Source organism: Scophthalmus maximus, chromosome 2, assembly GCF_022379125.1.
Source record: "Scophthalmus maximus strain ysfricsl-2021 chromosome 2, ASM2237912v1, whole genome shotgun sequence".
Taxonomy (NCBI): domain Eukaryota; kingdom Metazoa; phylum Chordata; class Actinopteri; order Pleuronectiformes; family Scophthalmidae; genus Scophthalmus; species Scophthalmus maximus.
The window spans coordinates 14,984,167-15,009,470 of NC_061516.1; the positions used below are offsets into that span (position 1 = coordinate 14,984,167).

Sequence of the window (25,304 nt, forward strand, 5' to 3'; positions counted from 1 at the left end):
TTATATTGTTTTTGTGCATTTTGTAAATCATATTGCAACAGAACAGTAAGTGCCTCATCTTTACACTTTACTGCAAATAATTCTTTACTGCACCACGATAGAAGCCAGAGATCAATACTCTGCTGCTTTCAGAATTAAACTGAAGTCCAGACATCTTCTGAAACTTTTCCTGCCAAAAATTCTCAAAATGTCAGTAAGCCCTTGTAAGCATGAGGAAGCAGCAGGAAAATCTAAGGAAAATTCTCGAGTGGCGAGCTCTACCCAGGCACCACCCCTCGCCTGAATGTTCTGGAAATGTTCCTGCTGTTGTGAGCGTGTCTAACTTGGAAAATCTCCTCCTGCATTCTTCGTATGTGAACAGCTGTTTTCATGTAAACTGAACATTTGTGTGACATTTTACTTGAACATGAATTACAAAGGATGCTAAAATTGACAGTCTAAATAAAGCACCAGGAACAAACATTATCAACACCTTCGCTAATGAGTCTCAAAATTCTAGTTCAGGACAAGTAGTACATACTGTACTGAGGTTCAAGTGAAAAGCGCTTTGAGCATGAAAACAATAACATTTTAAAAATATTTATCTATTATGTAAGTAATCTATGTTGTCAGGTGAATAAAGAATTTTAATAGTTTTAAGGGTTCCCCTACTTGCTGTCTGAGTCTTTGAAGGAGCTTATATCTAACAAAAGCTACACTGTTCTAAGTCTGCTCTCGCAAGAACCAATATGACACAATTTGAAAACTTCAATTTTGAAAACGTTTCAATTGTACAGTGCTGACAAATTTTTAAAATCTAATCTACCAAAACATGTATTGTATTTTTATATTAAAGTATCGGCAGTCCATCAAGGTCCTACATAGTGCTAACATCACGCCAACTTCCCGTTGAACACTTGGTCCGAAAAAGGTTACGATATAAATCCTTAATTTAATCTTTGCACATATTAAAAATGCTGTGTGGCTCTTGAGCCCCTTTGCCTCTGTAAAACATACTAACTGTAAAATTACATAAACCCATGTATTTTCTTCAAAATCCACAACCTCCATTTTGGCAGTATCTGGACAGTTCATTAAATGAGCTGTGCAGCAAGGAAAATAAAAGAGGGGCTATTGTTACCTAATGTTTTATTTTGTTTTAATTAATCATAAAGGTACAGCGCTTCGAAAGATTAAGTCAGTGGAGTGTTAGTGTTTTGGCAGGAACGATTCAGCTTTATGACACAAACTCTCAAACTATAACATTAGGATATTTGTCTTTATGATCACTGTGTTTCAGTTTTGATAATTCTTCATTAGTCTCAAACAGAACTTTATCATAAGTCACCTTCTTTCAGCCATGCTAGCTGTCTGTTGGTCAGTTCAGTCTAACGCTTTGTCCTAGGCTCAATTCCATAATTATTGGATGGTTTTTCTGTAAAGTTAGGGTTAGGGTTCCCTAACCCTGTGAAGTTGTGAATTATAAAAACCAACCAGGAAGCGAATGTGAGTGACTGCGCCATCACATACAAACATCTCAGTTTTTTCCTGTTTCCAAACTAAAACGGGGCAGGCAGCGTTTCAAACTTCTTCCGGTTTATAGTGTGAAAACTCCAGAGTAGTGTGGTAGTCTGATGGATAAGAGTCACAACAGGGAATACTTGTACAGACTGAGGGATCAAAGTGCACCTGAAAATAATCTGTCAAATCTGGTTTGCACTCTTTAAGAAACCTTAGTGCAACTAGAAAATCTTTTCAACTAAAATTGTTATATCTTTATACAATTGGCACTGCTTAATTTGGTTGACTTTAGGCAAGAACTTTTATTTATTGGTTTCAATTTTGAAATGTCTGAGGCTTGATCCAAAAAACCCCAGAATTAAATGAGATTATAATGGAATTGGAAACATGGTGACACTTGCCATAAACTTTGGCAAAACATGAGAGAGACCTGCAGTGACATTTGCTATTCATCCCTGCCACATTCATGAGTTGCACTTGCAATGGGTTGCTGATATGAAATCCAGCTTAACCCCTGCTGACATGTAGAAGCCAAGAGGAAGCTCTGCTGCTCTTTTGCGTTGTTCTGCTGGAAACATTTGTCCAGTTTCTCTCTTTGCTTCTTGTTTTCTTTCTTTCCTCTTTTATTTTCACAGGGTAAACTTCCCCATCTGCATGTCCTCTTGATCTGAACATCTTGACTTGAACTTGGCCAAAATGTTAGCTTAATTTAAAAAAAAACATTAAATATAGAGTAATTGAAGTACAAAAAAACATTGTTCCTGATTTATCAATATAATGCCTTTCTGCATATCTCAAGAAACAGAACATGATTTTATATCTGCAGCCATTTACATTATCAGCGCTGCAACATATGACCTTGCTGTGTCTTTTGAACATATCTGATGTATTTTCCAGACATTTTAGGGTGTTTTGCCCACAGCAGGTTTGGATTGGTGAGATCCTGGCCTTGATTCCTCTTGTTCATAAATAATGACTCATAATTAGAGCTCTCAACTTCTCATTTTGGGATTAGAAACTTTAGGTTAGTAACTCAATGCTGTGTTTTCTGCTACACATAGTTCACTTTTAAGTCCTGACAGAGTATAAAATGCCCTTATTCCTGTTAAACACTGAGTTTTATAGGTTTATGGCATCACCATATGACTTCATCCTCTTGTTTCTCCCTTCAAGATGCTGAGAATGAGATGAGAAATGAATTCAGTATTTGGTGACGACTAGGGCCAGACTGATGTGGCCAAAATCCAAACGCATACTAACCACAGGCAGCAGGGATTCACTTCTTTTCAGAGCCAAGGTTAAAGGCATAACTTGACGTTTTGAAATTCAGCAGATCATATTTCTCTGCCAGAATCTTGTCACATTATAGGAAAAAACTTGCCATTTTGTTTCCCTAAACTGGCTCAGTACCATCATTAGCACTCCCTGTTGGAACCGGGAGCCGGCCAGAAACTAACAGCACCGTTGCTGAGTTCGAGATTTTGCTCTACATTGTTGCAAATGAGATCTGAATACATTAAATTATATGAAATACTCTTTTCCTCGTGGATATACTCCAGCATCGAATATAGAATAGAAAAGTTGATCAAATGAGTTTAAGGTTGCATTAATTTGCAAAAACTGTAACTCTTGGTAAATCTCTTGCCAGCGAGCTCTAGACTATTTCTGGCCATGCTATTGGCAAGTCAAACTTGCACTGAGCTCCGGTTAAACAAAGGATCCAATGCATCCAGACCACCCAAAACCTTCATGAGTAAGATTATGAGCAGCCAACGCAGCCAGCCTGTGTCCTGCTCTGTCAGTGTTCTGTATACTATGACTTTCATCACAGCTCCGTGATTAGCACCATATTTGCATTCGCCTGGGTTTGTGTTTGTGATCAAAATTATAGTGTGAAGAATAATCGTCAGACCGCTTAAACAAGCCCCCCCCCCTGCCCACCCAGCCCCATATTTTTGGGGTACTTACCATATCCCCTCTCATTACGAAACACATGGTTCTACTTAATTTCTCTCTCCATTCTGGGACCTTAGAAACCTCTTGATTAGAGTAAATGGAATATGAAACCTCAGATTTAGGTCTGATGGTGTGCCTTCGGATGACAAACTCAAATGAAACATTAAATTATTTCTCATCTGGCTGCGTTACAGCCCTCATGCTGTGTTTCAACATCGACATGTGCACTGTTACAAATGGACTACTCTTGCTCTAAATCTAACCATTGGATCCAAATGCAGCCAAAATATAAACACAAACCTTGCAATACTTTCAAATACTCTGAACACAGCGAAACAGAAAGGTGCTGCAATGAACAGAGTTGACAGCAAAAATGTTTCCAGGTGACAAAAAAATGATGAAACCGGCTGCACGTGGTCAGTGCTCTTTTGAAGTCACTGCTATCGACTTCTTATTAGTAGAGCTAAAATGTTTTGTTCATATTGACATCGTGATTGTAAGATTCCAATGTTATTGCATATACCTGCAGTTAACATAACCTTAGCCCTCAAACAAGCTTCAAATCCCCTTCTTCTCAAAAGACGACAAAAATGTATGTGCACTCGAGGGAAAGCACTTGAAAGGGGAAATTTGCAGGTCTGGACGGACTTTCAGTTGACATCTATTAATTATTAAAGGTCAAAAATTGTTATTTAACATTTTGGTGAAGGGGGGATCTAATAGAAATGGCAGAGTTCAAATCGCTGGTGTATACCAACCTATAGCTTTATATGCAGATGATGTGCTATTTTTCGAACGGACCAGGATCAGTCAATCCCAGCCGTCTTTGTTGTGGTTAACCACATTGGGAATTTTTTAGGTCATAGACTCAACAAATTAAAGTTGTTTAACCACTTTGTTAACAAACAGGAAAGGCTCCTTCCCACAATCCTAAATCCCTTCATGAATGCTCCCAAAGGATATCATTGTCTTGGCATTTTTATTACCACTCATTTGAGCATGTTAATCCCTGCGAAACAATATTGTTCAACACAAGTGAACAAAAAGGGGATGAATCTCTAAGCAGGTGGATTTCTCTTCCACTATCCTTGATTGGTCGTATAAATGTCATGATGATTGTCCTTCCTGAATATCTACACATATTTTCGATTGTATAATAGCTCTTGCACCCCCTCCGACGTTTTTCTCAAACACAAAGAAACTTTTTCCCTTTTTCATTTGGAATAATAGACATCCAAGGCTTCGCCTAGCTTAACTATAATTCCAATATGACAGGGGGGGCTTAAATGTGCTGAACCTTATACGGTCCTCTTGGGGAGCCCAGTTAAGAGCTGCACCATTGTGGTTTTGTTCGCAACCACAATTGCCCTGGGTAAAAAAACTGAAGCACTGGCAACGAAAGGACTTGATTTAAATGCATAGTTGTATTCAGATTCTTGTAAGAACTTGAAAGAAACTTATCTGTTAGAAGTACTCTGTTGATATGGCACGAGGCACACAATGCTGATAGGTGAAATTCCACCCCCACAGACCTTAGACTTGGGAAGAATTATAGAGGATTCAAGCAATGGTCACAAAGGATATAAGAAGGATAATGGATTTTTATAACAGAGATTCTAAGGAGATAGCTCAAAGAAAACCATAATATTTCACAGTCCCACGACTTTATATATTTACCGTTGGAGAGCTTCATTAGCTCAGAGCAAAACAGTTGATTAAACTGTTAACACCACAATATAATACCACAAAAACAATTTGCTACAAAGTAAAGGTGTGATCTTCATCTAATAATAAAGAATCGTTTATGAGGAGGTTCTGGATTGGGAAAGTATTTCAAAAAATTCTAGACCTAATTTAAGCACTGTAAAGATAAATAAGTTTAATCCAGATATCCCAGAGACCTTTGTTAAATACCAAACTAATTAAGGACAATTTTTCCCTGTATTTGGGAATGTGAGGGAAAACTCTCAATATTAAAATCTGCATCCTCTGCTTATCCCCTGAAAGTCCTTGACACGGAAACATGGACATAAAAAAACATCTAATAGCTATCTTGTGGAAAAATATGTCATGCCGTCATCAGCCACTGACTTCCCTGGACACATTTCATCGACATGGGGGTTGACTGCATGTCTGTGGCACAACCTCTCTCATGTGACAGTTTGAAATGACATAGAAGTTGCACCTAAACCACAAAATAGCCATCTAAATTTAATTGAGTATATTCTAACAGTATTGGAGTATTTCATTATGTTTGCATATAAAATATATGTTTGCATACTAAGTACATACAATGCAGATTGAAATGATGTAAACTGACGTTGGTTCAGTTTTCATTTTGGCGGTATGTTTCAACCCCCTGACGTCTTTTCAGCTTTTATTCAACATTGAAATGTTTGCCAGGTTAAAGTATAATTATTCTGTTTGACATCGGAAAAACTAATCTTCACTTTCATTTCACATCTGACCTAAAGCTGAAACTAGAGGGTGATGCCATTGTTGTGCTGATACGACAAGATTATATAAAATGCCGGTAAGCAGCTCTTTCTTTGCTTGACAAATGTCATGTCAGACTTTAATTCAAAGGGAACAAGTCCATTCAATCCCATTGGAAAAAAAAGGCTGTTGTGTCTGGTGTCTCTACTTACTTTGGCCTAATCCGATGAGCACCATGGATGAAATGCTTTGTATTTAGAGTCCTGACACTAAATGCTGGGGTTCAGAAACTGGTCGTTGCTCCTCTTAAATGCTCTGAGATTTAGTAAATAATGAACTCTGGTTAGAGGAATGTCCTCAGTGACCCTGTTACACACAGACATGCCACAAACACACTCACAGTCAGGGGGTGTATCTCTTCTGATCTACACTGATCTCCCTGAAGCTGACTTTTTTGTCCTTTATCTTCTTTTTTTTAACCAAAGTTCTTTTCTTGAAGAAACTATTATAAACATTCAGATTGGGCCCTAACATATTCGTCTGTGAACATAACTTCTTCCGTCCCATTTATCCTCATGCATGTTTCCCCTCAAGCAAGGTCAAAGGTGAGTGTTACAGTGATATGCGACTAAACCGTGTTTGTTAGGCCTCGAGCTAAGCTACAGTGCTGCAAACACAGTGCGGTCAACTTTTGCTGTTCCTTTCTATCAGCAGAGATATCACAGAGCTGTCCTGTACAGTTTCACATGACTATAGAGAGTGTGAATGTATCCATCACAATGTTGGCTACAAGTATCAAACAAATGGACCTAAGATTGAGAGATTAATTCTTAGTTATGAAAAGACACAGTCTTTCTCATCTAACCCTCTGAAAGTGTTTGAGATGTGTTTGCAGCTGGCTAAATTGTAACAGACTAGAAACATGAGGAAACCTGGCTCTGTCCAAAGGCAACAAAATCTGTCTACCAGCGCCTCTATTGCTCCGTAATTAACATGTTATATTTGGTTTGTATTAGTGTACAAATTTCCGTAGTGAGCCAGACTCTTTCTTGGTTTGGGACAAGTTGCCAGGGAACCAACGGAGACTCCCGAACAGTAATACAGCTGAAATCTGGACAGAGCCAGAGGTTAGCTTTTCCCGTTTCCTGTCTTTGTGCAGAGATCAGTTAGCCGTCAGTATAGCTTCATATTATCATACAGACATGACAGTGGATAAGGTTGTTTCCCCAAAATTGTTAAACTTTTCGTTTAAGTTGCTGCTTTAGGGTTAGGGTAGATGCTCAGTTGAACACATGATTTTGTGTTCACAGAATGGCTTTTGGCTTGTTGATGATCTTTGGTAGCTTAAAAAAAAGTTATAGCCCCACAATAAAACCCAATGTGTCAACAAATAGGCATGCAGTTTAACTCGGCCACACGAAGCTGTATCATTAGAGTAGTTTTGAATGAACAGAGGTCAACTGTGGATCTGTCATCATTATTGTTTGCAGTCAGATCCAGTCCCTGCTGCAGTCAGCAGACCTCCTCAGAGATGCGCATTAATGAGGGTGCATTCAAAATTACATGGACTGTGCACAAAGAACGTCTTTGACAGTGGATATCTTTAAAATGTTCTGCAGTGTGCAGTGGATCTGACTCAGCAGAAAAGCTGCAAAAACAACAATCTGCTGCTGATCAGACAGAAGACGCCACAGAAAATGTGTCACTAGGCTCTTCACTCTAATTACCCCCAGAAACTCTTAACTGGTTCATATTGGCTTTACTAATTAGGGTTTAGTCGTTCCTTGGTAAGGTAACTTTAAAAAGGGGGCAAACTAACTTGGAGTTATGTGTTATTTTAATATTATTTTCAACATTGCACTTCTGGTTGAGCTAATGAATCAATGTCAAGTCCTTTCTAGCAATGGAAATGTGTTATGCATAATCTGTACACTGTTGTAGAGAATAAGGTCAACAATCCGAACAGTAATCAGTTCAAATGTAACCTGGGCCAACTCATGTTTTGGATTTATTTTTCAAAATCAGAAACTTCACTTGAGAGAAGCTGTTATGACCAAACATTCTTTTAGATAAGGAGTCTGGCTCAATTAAAGCTATCAAACCTGCAACTAGATATGACTACGAACCCAGGCAAGAGGCAACTAGGGGAACAAATAAATATTTCCATTGGCTCTGCTCCAGTTTTTCCACTATCTACTCTAATGTAGGTCAGACTATTTTGCTGGGATTTTTTTCTACATATAAAAGTCTGAGACGAGACCTCCCATGCTAGACTCTGACCCTTTTCTCAAAGTCCCTCAGACATGCGTAAGTCATCGTGTCAAAATTACACAATTCACATTTTCCACCTTCTCACACACAGCTGCATTCTTGGACTGGTCATAGACCCAGACAAGGAAAATGAGTGCACATCATCCAGTGGAAAAAATCTGTAGTCGCAGGTCTGAAATGTTAACCATGAGACAAATGCACAGCAGATTTTAGAGGCTACAGTGAAATGCTACAAGGCATGCTGGCCACCCATCTCACCTACAGTATGCTAATGTACTAGCACATGTTTTATAGTCCACCCTCCATCTGCTTCCTCTTTCTCCTCTATTAAATGTAATGCCAACACTTGCTATAAGATTGCTCAGCATGAGTTCTGTAGTTGTTCTTCCTCTGGCAGTATCATATATTTTGGGGGGAAAATATGCATTACTTTAACTGAAGAAAACCTGTGACCAGGCCCCACATATAGACATTAAATCACAGAACTCTTCAATTACAGCACTGAAAAAACACAGTATCAGTGGTAACTATTCACTAATGGCTTTATTTTTGGAATAAATATTCTGAAGTCCAAGACAATTACAAATGCCTGTATAAAAAAAAAGATTAAAAAAGTATTTACATAATTTTTTGCACAGAGCTGAATAAATGTATACATAGTATACAGTACAGCCTATGTAGGTCATTGGTTTTCTTTTGCTGTACAAAGTGCAAAAGCTGAAAAAAAGTAACCCAGCTAACACAGGATCTGTCCTGTAGCTGGATGTGGGACTGGACAATGTGACCCCTTCAGAAACAAGAATATAATAGGTTACAGGATTCCATCGAGTGTGTTGAGAGAACATCTTGGCTCAGGCTGTGGGGCCATGAACAAGGAGATCCACTAAAACACATTCTGCACAGTATAAAAGAGGGCCTGCCAGTTTTTCTCCCCGTCTCAGCTGTATCGTCTCACTGATAATAAATTATCTGTGATAACTGTGCCAGACAGGCATGACTTAACAGGCTTCACAACTGGCTGAACACTATGGACTGAGGAGACAATTGTTGTGGTCTGATGAAGGAAGCAATCAACATTTTGAACACAGAAGGTGAGAACTGAACACCATACTTGTGGGTATGTGTGCACAAACAAAAAACTCAGTGTGTTTGTGTGTGAGATATCAGGATATGCCCATATCTCAAATGAGCTGTGCAATTTTTTTGTTGTTGCCTGAAATCACTGAGCTAGCAGTCACAGCTGACAGGATAGCAAACCATCCTGCCTTCCATTGTTTAGTTTGATCTGTCTTGAAAACCACCAGCGTGAACTCAGTCGAGTTTAAACAGTTTCCATGACTGTGCCGAGTGAAAGCTGCAGAAAATCTGTGTCCTGGAAGGCAGGAGATTCCTTCCTGCAGGTTAAACAATGATACAGTGGTTGTTAATGTAGAAAAATATTATTTCTTCCATCAACTTGAATTGCTACAGCTGTTACAACTGTTATCCAACAGATTTAGACTGAATAAATGATGCGGCAACAATTGAAACTAGCATACATCTGTTTAAAAAGATTATTCAATTAAAAAAAACTGTGAAAGATGACCAGTGAGGCACAAAATGTCCTCCTCAGTGTAAAATGTTTTGCAGCACACATTGTTTCCAGTTGGTACAAAGCTATGTCAGTCCTGGTATATTTTCTTTTTGAAAAATTAATGGAGGGATTTTTTTTTCCAGCAGGCCTCACAGATTTTTTGCACGATCCAACTAAAACTTTGAAACCGTCACAGAAAATAACTTATGACATAGAGTGGGATTCTGACCCACTCCCTAAACCAAACTGATAATTTGCAAATGGGCAGTCTGCATCTGTGGACCGCACAAGGGATTCGACTAAATCGTGTTTGACCTTGTATTATGTTATTTTGCCATCAGATTCAGACCTGGATAATGGCTTTTGAAGTCAGAGTGATGGCAGGGAAAAATATCTTCCAGCATTCATCCTGCAGCTTTCACTCTCCTTCCAATATTCTCATTATCCTTCCAAGCAAGTTTCAATCATCCTCCAACAGTCCCATGCGGCAGGTGGAACAATCTGCACCTGACAGACATGGTGTTTATAATACTTGCAGGTGGATTCATTTCATAACAACATTTTGAGTTCAACATTTTTAGTCACTAGCAAGGCATTAGATTACAGAAGTCCAGCTCCTGTGGTTTGCGTAAGCCAGAGCAGTGGTCCCTTGGGAGCAGATGCCCAGGTTGGGTTTTGCAGTTTAATGGTCGTCTCTTGAAGCCCTTCCCACAGGTTCTGGAGCAAGGTGACCACTGTCCAATATGCCACTCAGGACATGGGTCTCCACAAACCCTGGTGGCAAGGGGTCTTTGTGAAGAATCACAGTCCAATCCCGGCTTCCCATCCGGTCTCAGGCACTGCACCATCCTCCTCTGGATACCACTGCCACAGGTCACTGAGCACTCATCCCAGCCTGTCGATATCCATTTCCCAAGAGTTGGATCTTCTTTGCTGTAAGAGTCCTTCAGAGTGTCTCCTCCCTTCTTGACACTATCCTCAGCCAGGACACTGTTATGGGAGTTTATACGCCCCTCCTTCTTCGGAGTCTTGTCTTCTTTGGTCTGACGTGCGAGGTAGAAGGAGTAGCGTATTCGAGGAGGCGTCATCTGGCCAGCACACAGCACCTCAACAGTCAGGACTTCACCCAAGGGCTTAACAGCATGCAGGGTCTCCGAGAGGCCAGCTGTGCCGCTGTAGCGCAGCAGGCTGCTCTTTACCATTATGTCTCTCTCCCCAGCAGATACAACGTAGTTCCCATTGAGAAGGTAACTGCCCTCGCTGTTCTTCACTGCTAAATAGTTGTCATCACTCATCATTCCCTTGTAGCCTCGCTGACGGATGTCTATGTTGGCGGCACCCACTGGCAACATGACCACAAAGTTGTAGCCGTGCCTGCATGCCAAAACATATTACAGTCAATGAGACCTTAAAAAAGAGTTGATAATGCAATCATTGTGAAGGAGTGAGATAAGGAGAATGTCATAAGCTGTATTCTCTAAAGGCTACCCCATTACGTTGCAGGTTTTACTCACGCAGGCTTTGTGAAGAGTCCCGACACCTTCTTGCAGGCCTTGTTATCACCTCCGCAGATTCCACACTTATCAAACTTCTTGGTGGAACCAATTTTTCCATCACAGCCAGCCTTGATGCACTTTCCTTGGACACACACTCCTGTGGAGTCTGGGGAGCATGGAGTCCCATCAACAACCTGGAATGTATGAACACACACGGTTTACTTTTCATATGCACATAGAGAAAACAAATATTCAAAGTCACAGGACAGCAGGACAAATCTCTTCTCTCAAATATAATAATAATAATAATAATACATTTTATTTAAAGGCGCCTTTCTCGGCACTCAAGGACACCGTACAGGGATACATAAGACATTTAAAGCGGCAAGGGGACAGGCGTAGGGGACAGACAGGTGTATGGAGGAAGAGGATCTGAGGGAGCGGGTGGGAGTGGGGCCCTGGAGGAGATCAGACAAATATGGGGGGGGGCGAGGTTGTGGATGGCCTTGAATGTAAACAGGAGTACTTTGAATTGGATACGGAACTGGACCGGGAGCCAGTGTAGCTGTTGGAGGGCGTAGCTCGCGGCTACCGGCTGCTTGCTGCTGCCGCCGGAGCTCGCGGCTACCGGCCGGCGTAGCTCGCGCCTACCGACAGATCGCAGCTACCGGCTGGCGTAGCTCGTGGCCACTGGCGGAGCTCGCGGCTACCGGCCGGCATAGCTCGCGGCCACCGGCGGAGCTCCCGGCTACCGGAAGGGCGTAGCTAGACTCGCGGCCGGGATGTCCTTAACGTTCTATCACCCAGCCCCTTGTGCTCTGTGTGTAATTATGGAGAACGTGTTCGCTGTGCCTCCCGGGTCTCTACGTCGTGTATGTGCCTTGTTACGTGCGACTGTTGTCATGGCAGCGCAACGCCGTAGTTGCGCAGCAGACCCGGGGAGGAGCGAGGCGGAGCTTTTGCGGAACACGAAGGGAGGGGGGCGAGGAGTGAGCAGGAAAGCGCTGGAATTGACCGTAGTCTCACAGGGCTGTTTATACAGAAAGAGGAGGTGCTGTGTGGCTTGATCCATGAGGTGTTTTGACATGGAATGGCAAAGACATGTAGTTCACACACCTGAAAACCAATGTGACTTGTGTAAAAGGGGGCATAATATGGGCCCTTTAAGTAGGGAAAACAGTGACTTGGAGTTTCCTTTATTGGCAGTGATTATACTGGAGTAGTAGAGGGTTTTGGTGCTAGTAATGGAGTCCTTATAACGTAAGATGTGGTTATTGTATATTTCTTTGTGAATAGTGAGACCAGTTTTTCTACAAAGACGTTCAAGTTGCCGACCTTTGGCTTTCATGTGACGAAGATCGGGGGTGAACCAAGGGGTGAAGACGGAAAAAGAAAACATTTCTGTTTTTTAACGGAGCAAGGGAATTAAGAATATTATAGAGTCCAGTGTTGTAATGACAGACCAGATCATCGGGGGTGGATAGATTGTGAGTGTCAGGGAGGCAGGAGGAGTGGATAATTGAAGTGAGAGTGGCGGGGTTGATATTCTTTATATTCCGAAATGAAATAAGGCATGGTATTTTAGAGATGGAGAGAGTGAGTTTCACTGTAAATGAGAGGAGAAAGTGGTCAGTTATGGGGAGTTCATCAGCTGTAAGGTCAGAAGGGGTGACATCAGAGCAGCAGATCTGGTGAAAGAATATGTCCTTTGGAGTGTGTGGGAAAAGTGGTATGTTGCTGACATACCACAAATATAAAGCCATGTGTATTTTTTTCATCAGAAGATGTATCAAACCTTAAAGCTGAGACCAAATAAACTCCAGCTCAGGATTGGAATCAAACTGTTCACCAAAAGCACTTACACAGAAAGTACTGTAAACTCATTTTTGGTTCAAAGTCATGACGCTGTGGTTAAAGCATCCAGCTGCTCTGTGATTCAGAGCTTTGTGTCCCCTGAGTGCTCTTATCTACTCCTCCACAGCCAGTGTGATGGAGTGAAGTGTGAACTCTGCCTAACTGCTGCTAAAGCTCACTCCACACCCCGCTATCTGAAAGAGCAAACTGTCCTCCTCCTCTCCCTCATTCCTTCCTTCACTCTTAGACTAGAGGCAGCTGGCTGATATACAATAGCATTCTCCCACACAGACTCATATCTCAAAAACCTTAGCTTGATCAGACTTTTGTCTAATCACCAATCATATTACCTTGGGTGACAGAACGTAGAAGTAACCGGTGCCATTAGCCCTGCAGATGAGTTTACACCTGTCATCAGAGGACACTCCTGAGTACTTTGGTACCCACACCACAGATGGAGCAATGCGGTTACTGTTGAAATTCCGTCCACTGTTCTCACACTGCTCTTCGCGATAGGTCTTACCTGCACAGAGGGGAGGGAAGGTACAGAGGGTGAGGGGTGTGAGTGCTTCAGGGAAAAAATGTCATTGGACATACTTGTCTGTTTTGAGAGACTCGTACCTGTGTCAGGGCAGCGGTTCAGGTTGCAGGAGCGGTATTTGACCCGAACCCCTTGGCAGTATTTACCCCCATTTGACGGAACTGGGTTGTTGCACTCCCTTTTAGACAGTTGGACGCCGCCTCCACATGTGCGCGAGCAGGAACCAAATGTGCCCCACTTACCCCAGCGGCCATCCACCTGGAAATACACAAACAAACCTTTCCAATCACACCCCAGTCTAGGTATAAGTTGATCAATAAATGAGTCCATTTGTGACACTAACCTTCACATTTTGTATCCGTTTTTCAGTGCAGACACCTCGGTCGCACACTTGTCCATCCCCGCATTGGGTGCCATCTGCCCAAGGGAAGTGTCGAGTCATGCACACCAAATGGCCATTAGATTTCCCTGTGCACCACAGACGGCCACATGGTGGTTGCATGAAGGGACAGGGCTTGGAGCCCTCTCCAAACGCAAGCTCACACTGCCGGTCCAGGATGTATGATCCTCCCGGCAGCGTGTCAGGGAGGGAAAGCGGTTTCTGAGGCTGGTCAAGCAAACATTCCCCTAGAAGAGGGAGATTCAAAAAGCAACACAATGAAGCTATACCAACTGTAATCTCTGTTTTTTCTGTTGCCAGCTGCAAGCACTTACATTTATTAAAGTTCCAACATTTCATCAAAACATTATCACCATAACAAAATCGCGAAAAACAATGCATTCTATAATTACATGTCAGTCTTTCCACCATCCTTTCATGAAATGTGTATGTGAATGAGTGGGATTTTGGGTTGGGGGCAGTAAGCAGCTATTGCTCATGTGATTTGGGCTCTTTGAACTGAGAGTGCAGTTTGATGCAGTGCATACAGTGAATGCCACATACCACACACAGACACATACACATTAAACACGCAAGTAGCTCTCCCCCAACCCACAGGCTCCCGCTCTTATGTTTGATCCCACCTTTGATGCATGACTTGCATGGATGAAGTTATACTCGAATAATGTTAAACTTTTACATCTGAGCTTGAAATTTTAAACTTGTACTCTCATGCAGCTAGCACAAAGGAAATGGACTCCATTGGACTCCAAAAATGTCACACAGAAACCAGGAACAGGCTGATATGTTTTTGAGTAAGTTGAGTGTCAAATGCTGCACACTTCTCACCTTCAAGTCACCTTGCCTATGTAGTGAAAAGGGAGAGACCACCAATGTATTTTAAAACTTGTGAAAATAGTGGCAGAGCCATTGTTGGCAGCATAATTTCCATGTTCCATGTTGCATGAAACAAGGGGCTCACACAAGAATTTCAAACTTAAATTTTCAAGTTAAGTGAAAAGAGCAGACTGTAGATAGCATAGGCCCTTTAACATTGGGCATTTTTATTATGCTTTTCATGTTGTGGTGAATTCTCAACAGATAATAAGACGGTGAGTTTATGAGCTGTAAGTGTTAGCAAATTTGTTTCCTGCCACCTCACCGCAGATTTGGCAGAAGAAGTGCACTGATTAAATGATAGTACAATATAAAAGTCACTCTATACTGCATACACTGAGCCTCTCCTCTTCCTTCCTACTCTCTCTCTCATGAGCAATAATGGAAAACAATAGCTGGTATTGTGTGTGTGTGTGTGTGTGTGTGTGTGTGTGTGTGTGTGTGTGTGTGTGTGTGTGTGTGTGTGTGTGTGTGTGTGTGTGTGTGTGTGTGTGTGTGTGTGTGTGTGTGTGTGTGTGTGTGTGTGTGTGTGTGTGTGTGTGTGTGTGTGTGTGTGTGTGTGTGTGTGTGTGGGTAAATGAACAGGTTACAAATAATTCTGGGCGTAGCACTGCATGAAAACTGCCTCAAACATGTTTTTTTTTCTCTCTCCACAGCTTTTTTTGAAGTCTATATATGACAGACGGCCAGGAGAAGGCAATCCACAATACTGTTAGATAGAGATCACTGCCTGTCAAGTCAAAAATGTTCCTCTGCGTCGTGCCCTAGACACCATTAGCGTTCATTTGTTCTCAGACCATCACTAAAATGGACACAGGAAGTAGCAGAAACATTTGTCTATTTGGAGTAAACCTGCATGGGAAACACTGGGCATATATACCTCACTATCCAAACCGCTGTGGTGACTCTCCCCAGAACAAGCCCTCTAATTTGGGACAGATGTGGGAGCAGTTTTAAAATAAAATTTTAGCATTGCTTCGAGGCCAAGTCCTGTGGTCTGGCCTGCTTGGCAAACAGTCTGCATCCAAATGAATTTCTTTTTGGCTTTGACTAGTCATTTCAATCAGCATGGCACTGTAGGTTAGGGCAGATGTCACATTTGACGCGTGGATGGATACTGAAATTCAATCATGCTGGCATTTACCTCAGATGATTGTAGTTGAAAATCAGGGGACTGCTTAGCAAGAAAATGTCAAAACAAGAGTCTGCTCCTCTTCAGCGGCAGCATGGGAGGGATGCTGTCTCGATGCAGTGACAAATATTTCCATGAACGGATTAATTATGTGACTATCCTAATCTACTTTCTAACTGGGATCAGCACCTACATGTTTATTAACTTTTTAGGGCTCACAATCCTTTAGCAAGGGTGTGTTTAATGTGTCTGTCTTGACTTTGGCTTCACACCTCTTCAAAGACACTATGAGGCTGTTTGCACTCAAATACAGGGCCCAGGGCTGGTGGAAACTCACCGTGCCCGCTGTCCAGAAATTCAGTGATGATGGCAGCACTGCAGGGGGACCAGGGGCTGGTGCGGTTGATCTGAATAAGCGTTGGAGACATCATGTGGTTTTCCTGCAGTTTCCCAAACACGTCCTCACAGGCCTTCACGTTGTCGTGTGGCATGTTGAACACGTGTCCTATAGGGAGGGAACGAGATATCAAATGTTATTCACTTTCAAGAGCGCACACACTTTAATCTGCATGTGATTGTGCATATGCATTCACACTAAGGGAAAGACTACAGCACTTATGTGTATTTGATGAATGGTGTTTGCAGGGCTCACCGAGCTCATGGGCAGTGGTGAAGGCCGAAGGCAGGCCGTCGTCTTCGATCACAGAGCAGCTCCTCTTGGGGTCGCACATGGTGCCCACATCCGCCATGCCAAGAGTGTCACAGGTGGAAGCTCCACACAGGTCCTGGGTGAAAAAAAAGAAGACATTAGAACGTCTGAGATGATCAGAACTTTAGAAAAATCCAGCAGAACATGTCACTTCATAAACGCCAGTATATTACAACTTGAGTCTCACTTTTGTGGCCTTGGCCTTCACCATCTGTTATGGTAAATCAGGTCGTAACACACATCTGGGACACATCATTAGTGATGTAACCTGGGGTCATTGGGTGTTTTAGATCTTTCAACATCAGACACCCCACCCAGGCAACCCCACCAGATGAATGGGCTTCTCCACATCGCTTATTTGATGTGATCTGGGACCATGGTGACATAAAACAAAGTCCAGTGGGTTAAGTAACTTGATCTCTCATGTGACTAGATTATAATAATTTAAACCACTTTATTTGAAGTAAAAACGTCCATTACACCTCCTCACTGCACAAGCAACCTGTGTGCGCACAACTACACCAAGTACAATGGATAGTTTGGGTTATAATTTTACCTTGGCCGTTGTCTTCTCTCTAAAAACATCTGGCTAATGTGGGAGTTTGTTGGAAAAGTGGCGGATGGAGAGACACTTTTTTCCCCCCTGTCTGACTTATTTTTAGTGATGTCACCTTGTTCCCAGACTTCAGCAAGTAACTTGGTGAGGAAAATGTTGATAATACAAATGGAGACAATGGCCAAAAAGGAAGACCCAAGTTGTAATAAACTGGACTAATCCTTTAACGTCTAAAATCATGGTTTCCAGTCTGAGGAACTTCTCTGTAACCTTAACATTTTAGGACAGAAAATGATTAACTTAACACTCTTTAAAAATAATCATATAAAAAAACAACTAATCTGCTTCATTAGTGAAGTGAGAGCATGGTTTGACCATTAGCAAACAACCCAACAAATGTCATCCAATTTAAATTTAAAGGATTCTCGTTTGTGCTTAGAAGTATGTGACATCCCCCTTTTCAAAAGAACAAACAAGCCACAGCCACTGTAAAATAATGACAACAGCAGGAACCCATCTCTCATAGAAGTTAACTTATGAAATAGGTTTTCGAGGCCTTCAAGTTGTCATGTTGACATGACCCCAAGATTTGTTTTCCAGAGACTGGCAAATGATTCTGTAGTGTTAACCAAGGCTTTCCTCCAACCAGTCTTTAAGTGTTTTTTAGTGGGCAACAGTGTTTAGAGTACACCTTCTCCTATGAGGTAATGTAACTGTCCCCAATCATAACATTTCCATGCCAGAGCAGAGTTTCCAGATGACCTATTTCTCCGCCACAAGGTTTTTAAAACCTAATCTTAGTGAGTATCCATTTTGAGCCGAACCTCCTAATCACAGGACAACCTCGGCAGTAACCGCCACAGAAATCCGCCCATCTGCCTGCTCCAGAAGCAGCACTCTGTCTCTCCATTACCCCAAAACAGAGGAAAACTAGTGGTAGTAATCTATTACGGACAAAGCACTGCACTGGTTTAATGTCACACTGTCCCTGCAATCCTGTGCTGCACTGAATTTACACTTGGAGCCAAGTGAAGACCTCGGGTGCTATGACAAGTCATTCCTCGAATAAATCCCCAAAACCGCAATTGTTGGCCAGTGCTCTTGTTTGCAGGGTTCATCCGAATGTTTGGGCCATTTATGAGCAAGAAGAATTGAGGAAAAAAACCAACACATTACGACAAATAGGAGAAACAGCAGTGCAATGAGTTTGTTCTTTGTTATGATCCATTTCCCACATCTGTCATGTTTTTTTTATGTTTCTGCACCTTAAAAAAACAACCCAACACATTATCTCAGGCAAGAAATGTGTCCATTCGTTTTGTGTTCAGATTTACAAGCTTTTACCTACCTTCTTGGCTATTATAGTTTGTGTTTTGGATGTAATTAGTATCTGATCTTTTATTTGTACTTTTTAAACCAAAGACAATGACGAGAGGAAGAATAGGTCTGATTCAGCAGTTTCACACAGACAGCATTTATGACACCCGCACATATTTGGGTGGGCTCTTTTCTTTCTCAACCCATCACGAAACCAAAGACAAACAGACTGTGAGCCAAAGTAGTACCACCACTCCTCACAGGGGAATTACATTTGTCTGATTTACAGTTGGATTTAATCTTTTCGAGACTGTCTCTTTTACATCACATGAACTTGGTGCGCGAGTTTGTTTTACAAGTTGACTTGCTACACTCTTGACGCAACAATCGTGCTGGCTGTAGAATTTTAAGGACGACCGCAGTTGCCTCTGGACAACACTGAGTTGGTCTTCATAAAACCTACAAATTACACTTTGAGCTGGTAAACAGCAGACATGCCTTAAATGCTTATAGAAAGCTATTGCAAACCAAAACAATACCACTGACTGATGAGTCTTTAATCAACGGAGATTTGACTGATGTTTTTACCCCAGCTGATTTGATTATTAGCAGACATATGTGCAGGAGAATTTAAAAAGTACCTTGGGTCTGGGCCATTGTTTTTAAGAGTTAAGTGAGATGTCACTACAGGCATATACATGTTATCAGCAGCTTGATTTGTTGGATAGTGATAAAGGAGACGCTGAAGCATGATACAAAACACAACTTAAATATTTACATTTCCTGTTTGTTGTACACTCAGATTGCTGCTCTTTGCACCTACATCGTCACAATATTTACCCTTCAATGGCTATTTTGTTTTTCCTGCACAGTTTATGCACGAGCAAATCCATCAGAGGGAATATGTCTTTCAAACACAAGGGTTAGGGCCAGTGACGAGAATGTTCCTTTATTTGACCGATCCTGGTAAATGCAGGGGTCACAAAAATTAGCTCCAGAGTTTAGAAAAATCAATTATGCGTGTGACGCTAATGATTCCACAACCTGGCAACACCCTAGATCTGTTTTTTTTCTTTTCCTCCCATGACTTAAACAGAAAGAGCATTTTGAACGTGCATAGGAGCCTCACAGCGGAAAGAATGAATGAGAGAGGAAGCATTTGACAGGATGAAGAATGTGCTGTAAAGATGCAACTGTGCAGGCTGACTGCAGCTGTGCAGGGCCGCCCCTCTGGAGCAGCTTGTTCCAGAGGTGGGCGGGAGCAGGAGGGGCATTAAAACATGGAGGATGTGACATCTCTGACATCAACATAGGAACCCCCCCACCACCACCACCACCTCCTCCTCCTCCTCCTACATCAACACCCCCCCCCCCAATCTCTCTCTTCAGGGGCCTGTTTAATGAGGAGCAGGCGAGGTGGTGGGAAGGGCTGGAAAACCCACAGCTGGAGGAAGAGAAGACTGGGAACGGCTGGGAGAAACAAGACACTTCCCACTCAGAAGACACTGATAGACATTATATTTGGTAGTTACACGTATACAAAAGCATTTGTTCCAGCTCTTATATGACGCTGTGTTGTGTTACTTTGGTGGAAATCCTTCATCGCCTGGATTCTTTAATTCTGGAGGCTTTGAGTCTGCAACTGCATTTGAGCCTTTGACTGAAGACCGAACAATAGCTAAATATTCCAAATACACTCTGATTAAATCTGCATCTGCTGCATTAACCTGCCCACTTTTTTCCATCTCTTCCAAGTTACACACACTGACCGATGAATGTGAGCGATGACTTCATCTCTGACCCAGTGACATCTGCCAAATATTTGGCAGAGCAGAGAGAGAGAGACTCTCCCCTCCCGAGGAGGGTTCCAAGTCTATAAAACTATTCTCTCTGCAAGGGCTCCTCGAAGAGCAATCAAGACTGTTGCTGTTTTCAGCTCAAGTTAACTTCCTGTGGGACACGACATCAGTGTGGAGACTGTGATGCTGCTCACGGAGAGGTTGCTCCCTGGGCTCCCCGGAGCGGGAGCGTGTGTTTTGAGAGCAAACCAATTAGCTGTCACAGCGGTGATTGAAGGGGGGCATGTCATGTCAAGTCTACAGCATTGACCAGTGTCCGTTCTTATGAAATGTAAACATGCAAGGAACTATGCATATTTGTATCATCATCATAATCCCATGTTTCTTGACTCATTTAGATTGGCATATGTTCAGAGGAAAAACAAACATTTACGCATTTCTGTGCGTAACTGCGCACTAGAATTGCACATGCCCCCTCTCTCTGCCGTCACCCCGGCCCCTGTGCGGTGAGCTCAGATGAAACATGTTTACCTGTCTGGTGAACAGTATCGCCGTGTCCCAGTAGTCTGGATGCTTGTCGCTGTTTTTGTTCAACTTTTTTTGCCAAGTGCAAAAGTTTCGCAGCGTCATGGCCGCGTTCCCGGACACCTTGGGCCCCTTGTCCTCTTCGGATATAATCACAATCTTCACCACCGCGATGCTGATGGAGTTGAGGATGCTCGGGTGTCTGTAGAGCCTCGCGGCCACCGACATCAGTGTCAAGATGTAGTGTTTGAGGTCATCGCCGTGGAACTGCGCCATGGACTCGTCCGCCACCACGAGCGTCTCCACGTACCGGGGGACCGACGCGAACCTCTTGGCTCTCCCCATCCTCCTCAGCATCGTCTCGGTCACATTGCTGTAATCTTTCAGTCGCTTGTACTTCTCCAGCGATTGCGCAACCTGGAGACTTATGTCGCTGTTCACTGCGCACCTAGAGGTCGAGTTGAGCTTCAGGTTGTTGCTGGTTCTGCGCCGAATGGTGTGAGCGCCTTCTATGCTTCTGGTTTCATTTTGCACCGGGCTGATGAAATATTCCCATCCCTGGAAGCCGAATGCACCGTGTAAACCCTTGCAGAGGCTCAGCGCAGCGTACGAATAGCGGTCAGCATTCACATATCCAGAGTAAAAACACCGGCTCAGGTCAGTGGTGACATCGTAGCCGGAGAGCCAGAATGCGTCTTGGTTAGAAATGGAAGGAGCAATGAAATTCGAGTCTTGCTGTAAATCGATCACTAGTTCCTGCTGGAAAGCTCGTATTTTGAGTAGACATTTTCCTTTAAGGACACGGACGTCGTTGTCAGAATCCCTCCTGTCATGGTTATCCAATCTAACTGGGAAGCAACGTTCACTTTCCATGCAACGGACGAGTTTTGAGAGTGAGACCACAAGGCAGAGGAGAAAAGTTGTTCTGATAAACATGACGATGCTTGCACCCAGGGAAGAATGCAATGAATGAGAGGAAACTTCAAGTGATACTGAATCTGCAAACTCAGTGCAAGCGGGGACAGCCACGGATCGGGATGAGGAGCATAATCCAGCGCGAAGGATTCTACAACAATGCAGGTCGTACAAGTCCACTCAGAACAAACTCCTCCTGGTCGTGACCCAATCCCATTCTCCACCTGTGTGCTGAGTCGACCGCTGCCTGCTGTGGACTTAATGCATTTTCGTCATGTGTAAAAATATGGAAACTCAATCTCTCCGTTGGGGGGGGGGCTTTGGACGCGCTCATTGGATTCTTGTTTCATCCGAAGGGTTTTCTGTGGGACGAGTTAGTTGATCTCCCACTTCCAGAGCTTGGTGCACTGAGACTACCTGACCCTACGTAATCTGCATAAAACAACCGAGCTATGAAAATTAAATTACCATTATGTTTGAATCTGTCCTCTCGACACATTTTGATACAGGCCCACGACTAATAAGGATGTTATAAATAACTCCCAAATATCGCCTTTTAGTGAGCTGCAGGAAGATTAAAGGTCGATTTACTCCATTGCATTTGTCTGACAACTATACTTACCATTTATTAAAATGACTGAGCAGAGTAAGACTTTGTTTATAAAGCATGAGCCCTCTTAAACATAGTTTTGTTGTGGTCTAAACCACCCAACAAATTAGCTCAACCTAAAAAAACTACAAGAGTAAAATTGTGGTTATACGTTACACATGATTACTATTACACACATCTGTATTAGTTACTGATGGAATATATACTGTTTATATTATTATTATTATTATTATTATTATTACTACTATACAACACGCTGGGTGGAAGCATTCTACATAATGAGAATCAAACTTGAGATACAATGCATTCCCCCTTAAATCAAAACTGTGTTTCAGTCATTGTTACTTTGCTTATGCTGCCACCTGTTGATATGAAGGAGCAACACAGCTTCTGAAAGTATTTGGAATAGGGCTGCTGCCTTCAGATTAAATAAGATGAGATAAGATAAACTTTATTGATCTCAAACTGGAAATATTTGCTTGTTACAGCAGCAAAAAAGTCAAACACATTTTGGACAAAAGAATAGAAATTAAATAAAATGTGAAAAATCAAGTATAATGAAAACAGAGGTGTGTACATACTATATACAATATGAACATACTATATGACTGCACAGATTCAATGAGCTGGAGCAGAAGCTTTTCATACAGTAGAAAGAAGCTGTGGGCAACAACTACAAGAATCACTCAATTCAAAAATACAGCTGGATTCCGATGTTCCTAGTTTAAACACAATAAACTTTACCTTTTTAACATTAGATTTAAATACAAAGTGCTGTGTGCTTTACACACGTGCTAAAACACACAATTGTATGAATACACACACTAACGATGATTTAATCTGTGTATAAACATATATTGTTCTATGAGTCAACATGAGCACAAACTTGTGGATTTTTGAAAATGGAGAAGTGTTGCAATGTTGTTAGCGGCAGTTAAATCGCTCAAAATCTTAAACGCCACCATTGGTTTACATAAGCTGTACGCTAAACTGGAGAGCTGGCTTGAATTTGGATGAAGAAGCCGAATGAGAGTTGTAAAGGGAGAAATGGTTGGGTCTAATTAGTATGAATGGCATTTCAAAGTTGAATAATTTTCCATGTATTGAATTTGCAGAATGTTATAATTTAGTGCAGTTGTAAAATAAAAACAAATCAAATCTAAAATATTCCAATTTGATGAAAATGTAATGTCATCCCCGTTAAATTCAATGATCAAAGGCACTGTGATCTATAAATAAATGTATTAATATTATTATTATCTCATAGTTTAGGACAGGTAGTGAATTGTCTCAGAATCCCATTTGAATTATAGCAGACGCAAAGGCGAGACATGTTTGAAAATACAAAACCGGACCGAGACCCCCACCCGAAAAGACAAGCACAATTTCGGAGGTATGTGTGAGGCAGATAACACGATTAGAATGAGCTCGTTGGCCAGTTGAGAATGCTTATTGTCACGCTAATTAAGTGAATTAATTTGAATGAAGTTTCTAGATTGAAAGAAATTGGAAGGAGAGGAGGGCCAAAAAAACAGGCTGACATTTTTTTTTTGTAGAATAACATGTTGTTTCCAGCATTCACAACAATTATGATATTTTTTAACTGGAAGAGCAACATACTGCTGAGTCTGCTCACACTGGGGCTGAATTTAATGTTTGCCCTCTTGGTGGCACTAGAGAAAAAAGCTCCTGGAGCTCCTGATATATTCTGCGTAATTAACATTTACTGAATGTGTTGTTTATTCTTGTCTACAAAGATCAACAAGTTCTTTGTGACTTCACTGTCAGTTCCTGCAAGCAACAGAGAACCTTGCACCGCCGAGATAATGAAGAGGGGTCGAGAAGGGGTCTGTACTCCAAGACCTCACTGAGACGGAGGACAACAACAACTTGTTATTCTCTACAGCGACACAAATAACCATTGAAGAGCATACATGTACGCACATGAAACGTTTGCATTTTGGGGGTCACATTCGTAGCAAATTATGGCCAACGCGATCCTGTTCACATTATCACTGTTAACACAGGGCCAGAACATATCATTGGACAGCTGTGGTCCAGCCCTCCTATACTCTGTTGCACATTGTGATTATTTACAGTTTTGTATCGATGATCGTATTATTGTACGTTCACACACATTCATAACTTTTACGATGTTACATCCATCGGCCTGCTAAGTGTTTACTAGAAGTGTGTATGAACCTTTTGAAATTGTGAATAAATAAAGCAAACAAGTGCGTGCAGGCCATAGTGAGTATTGATTCAACCCAATAGTTTAGGGTTTGTTTTTGCATTACATTAATTAATTTATGATGCTACTATTACTTTGTCTGCAGCTGTCGGTGCAGTGTTATATTTATGAATATATTTTCATATTATTTTCCTCGAACAACCAGTATGTTATTGCTGCTGACAACCCAGAGGCCGCAGGGAGCCCGCCTGCTTTGTTTTCAGTTGCTAGGAACGCGACAGTGGTTGCTAGGCTAAGGACCTCTGCTTGCGGGCTGTCCGCAGAAAGGCCGGTTTAGACTTTTGTATGTTAATGTGGAAAAGAAATATCGGAATGTCTGTTCTTTGTTCAAACAAGCCGTTAAAAGGCCAACAACACAAACGCTGTCAATATACCTGTGGCAAGTGGAACTTTCCCCCACGTGTTGTTCTGCGTTTGTGAAGAGGCAGGTCGACGGACCTGCTCTACAGCGGCGATGTACTTGCTGTTGCCGTTGTAGAAAAAGTAGTGGCGCTACCGGCACACAGCTCGAAGCTAAGCTAACATTAGTACCAAGTTAGCCATCGGGCCAAACTTGTGAGTCGTCACATTCAAAGTTTGAAGGCAGT

The 25,304-nt window shown here is 42.1% G+C and overlaps 1 protein-coding gene across 1 annotated transcript; it reads right to left on the reverse strand.

The window, feature by feature from the left end:
* Nucleotides 1-8,687: 8,687 nt before the first annotated feature.
* On the reverse strand, nt 8,688-22,153 carry LOC118301132 (A disintegrin and metalloproteinase with thrombospondin motifs 15). The gene is made up of 8 exons (XM_035626345.2): nt 20,948-22,153; nt 16,688-16,820; nt 16,373-16,540; nt 13,971-14,254; nt 13,708-13,885; nt 13,437-13,609; nt 11,251-11,426; nt 8,688-11,110 (listed from the first exon to the last, which is right to left on the reverse strand). Exons 1-8 carry the CDS (start codon nt 21,875-21,877, stop codon nt 10,321-10,323), a joined length of 2,832 nt encoding a protein of 943 aa, XP_035482238.1. The 5' UTR covers nt 21,878-22,153; the 3' UTR covers nt 8,688-10,320.
* Nucleotides 22,154-25,304: the final 3,151 nt, after the last annotated feature.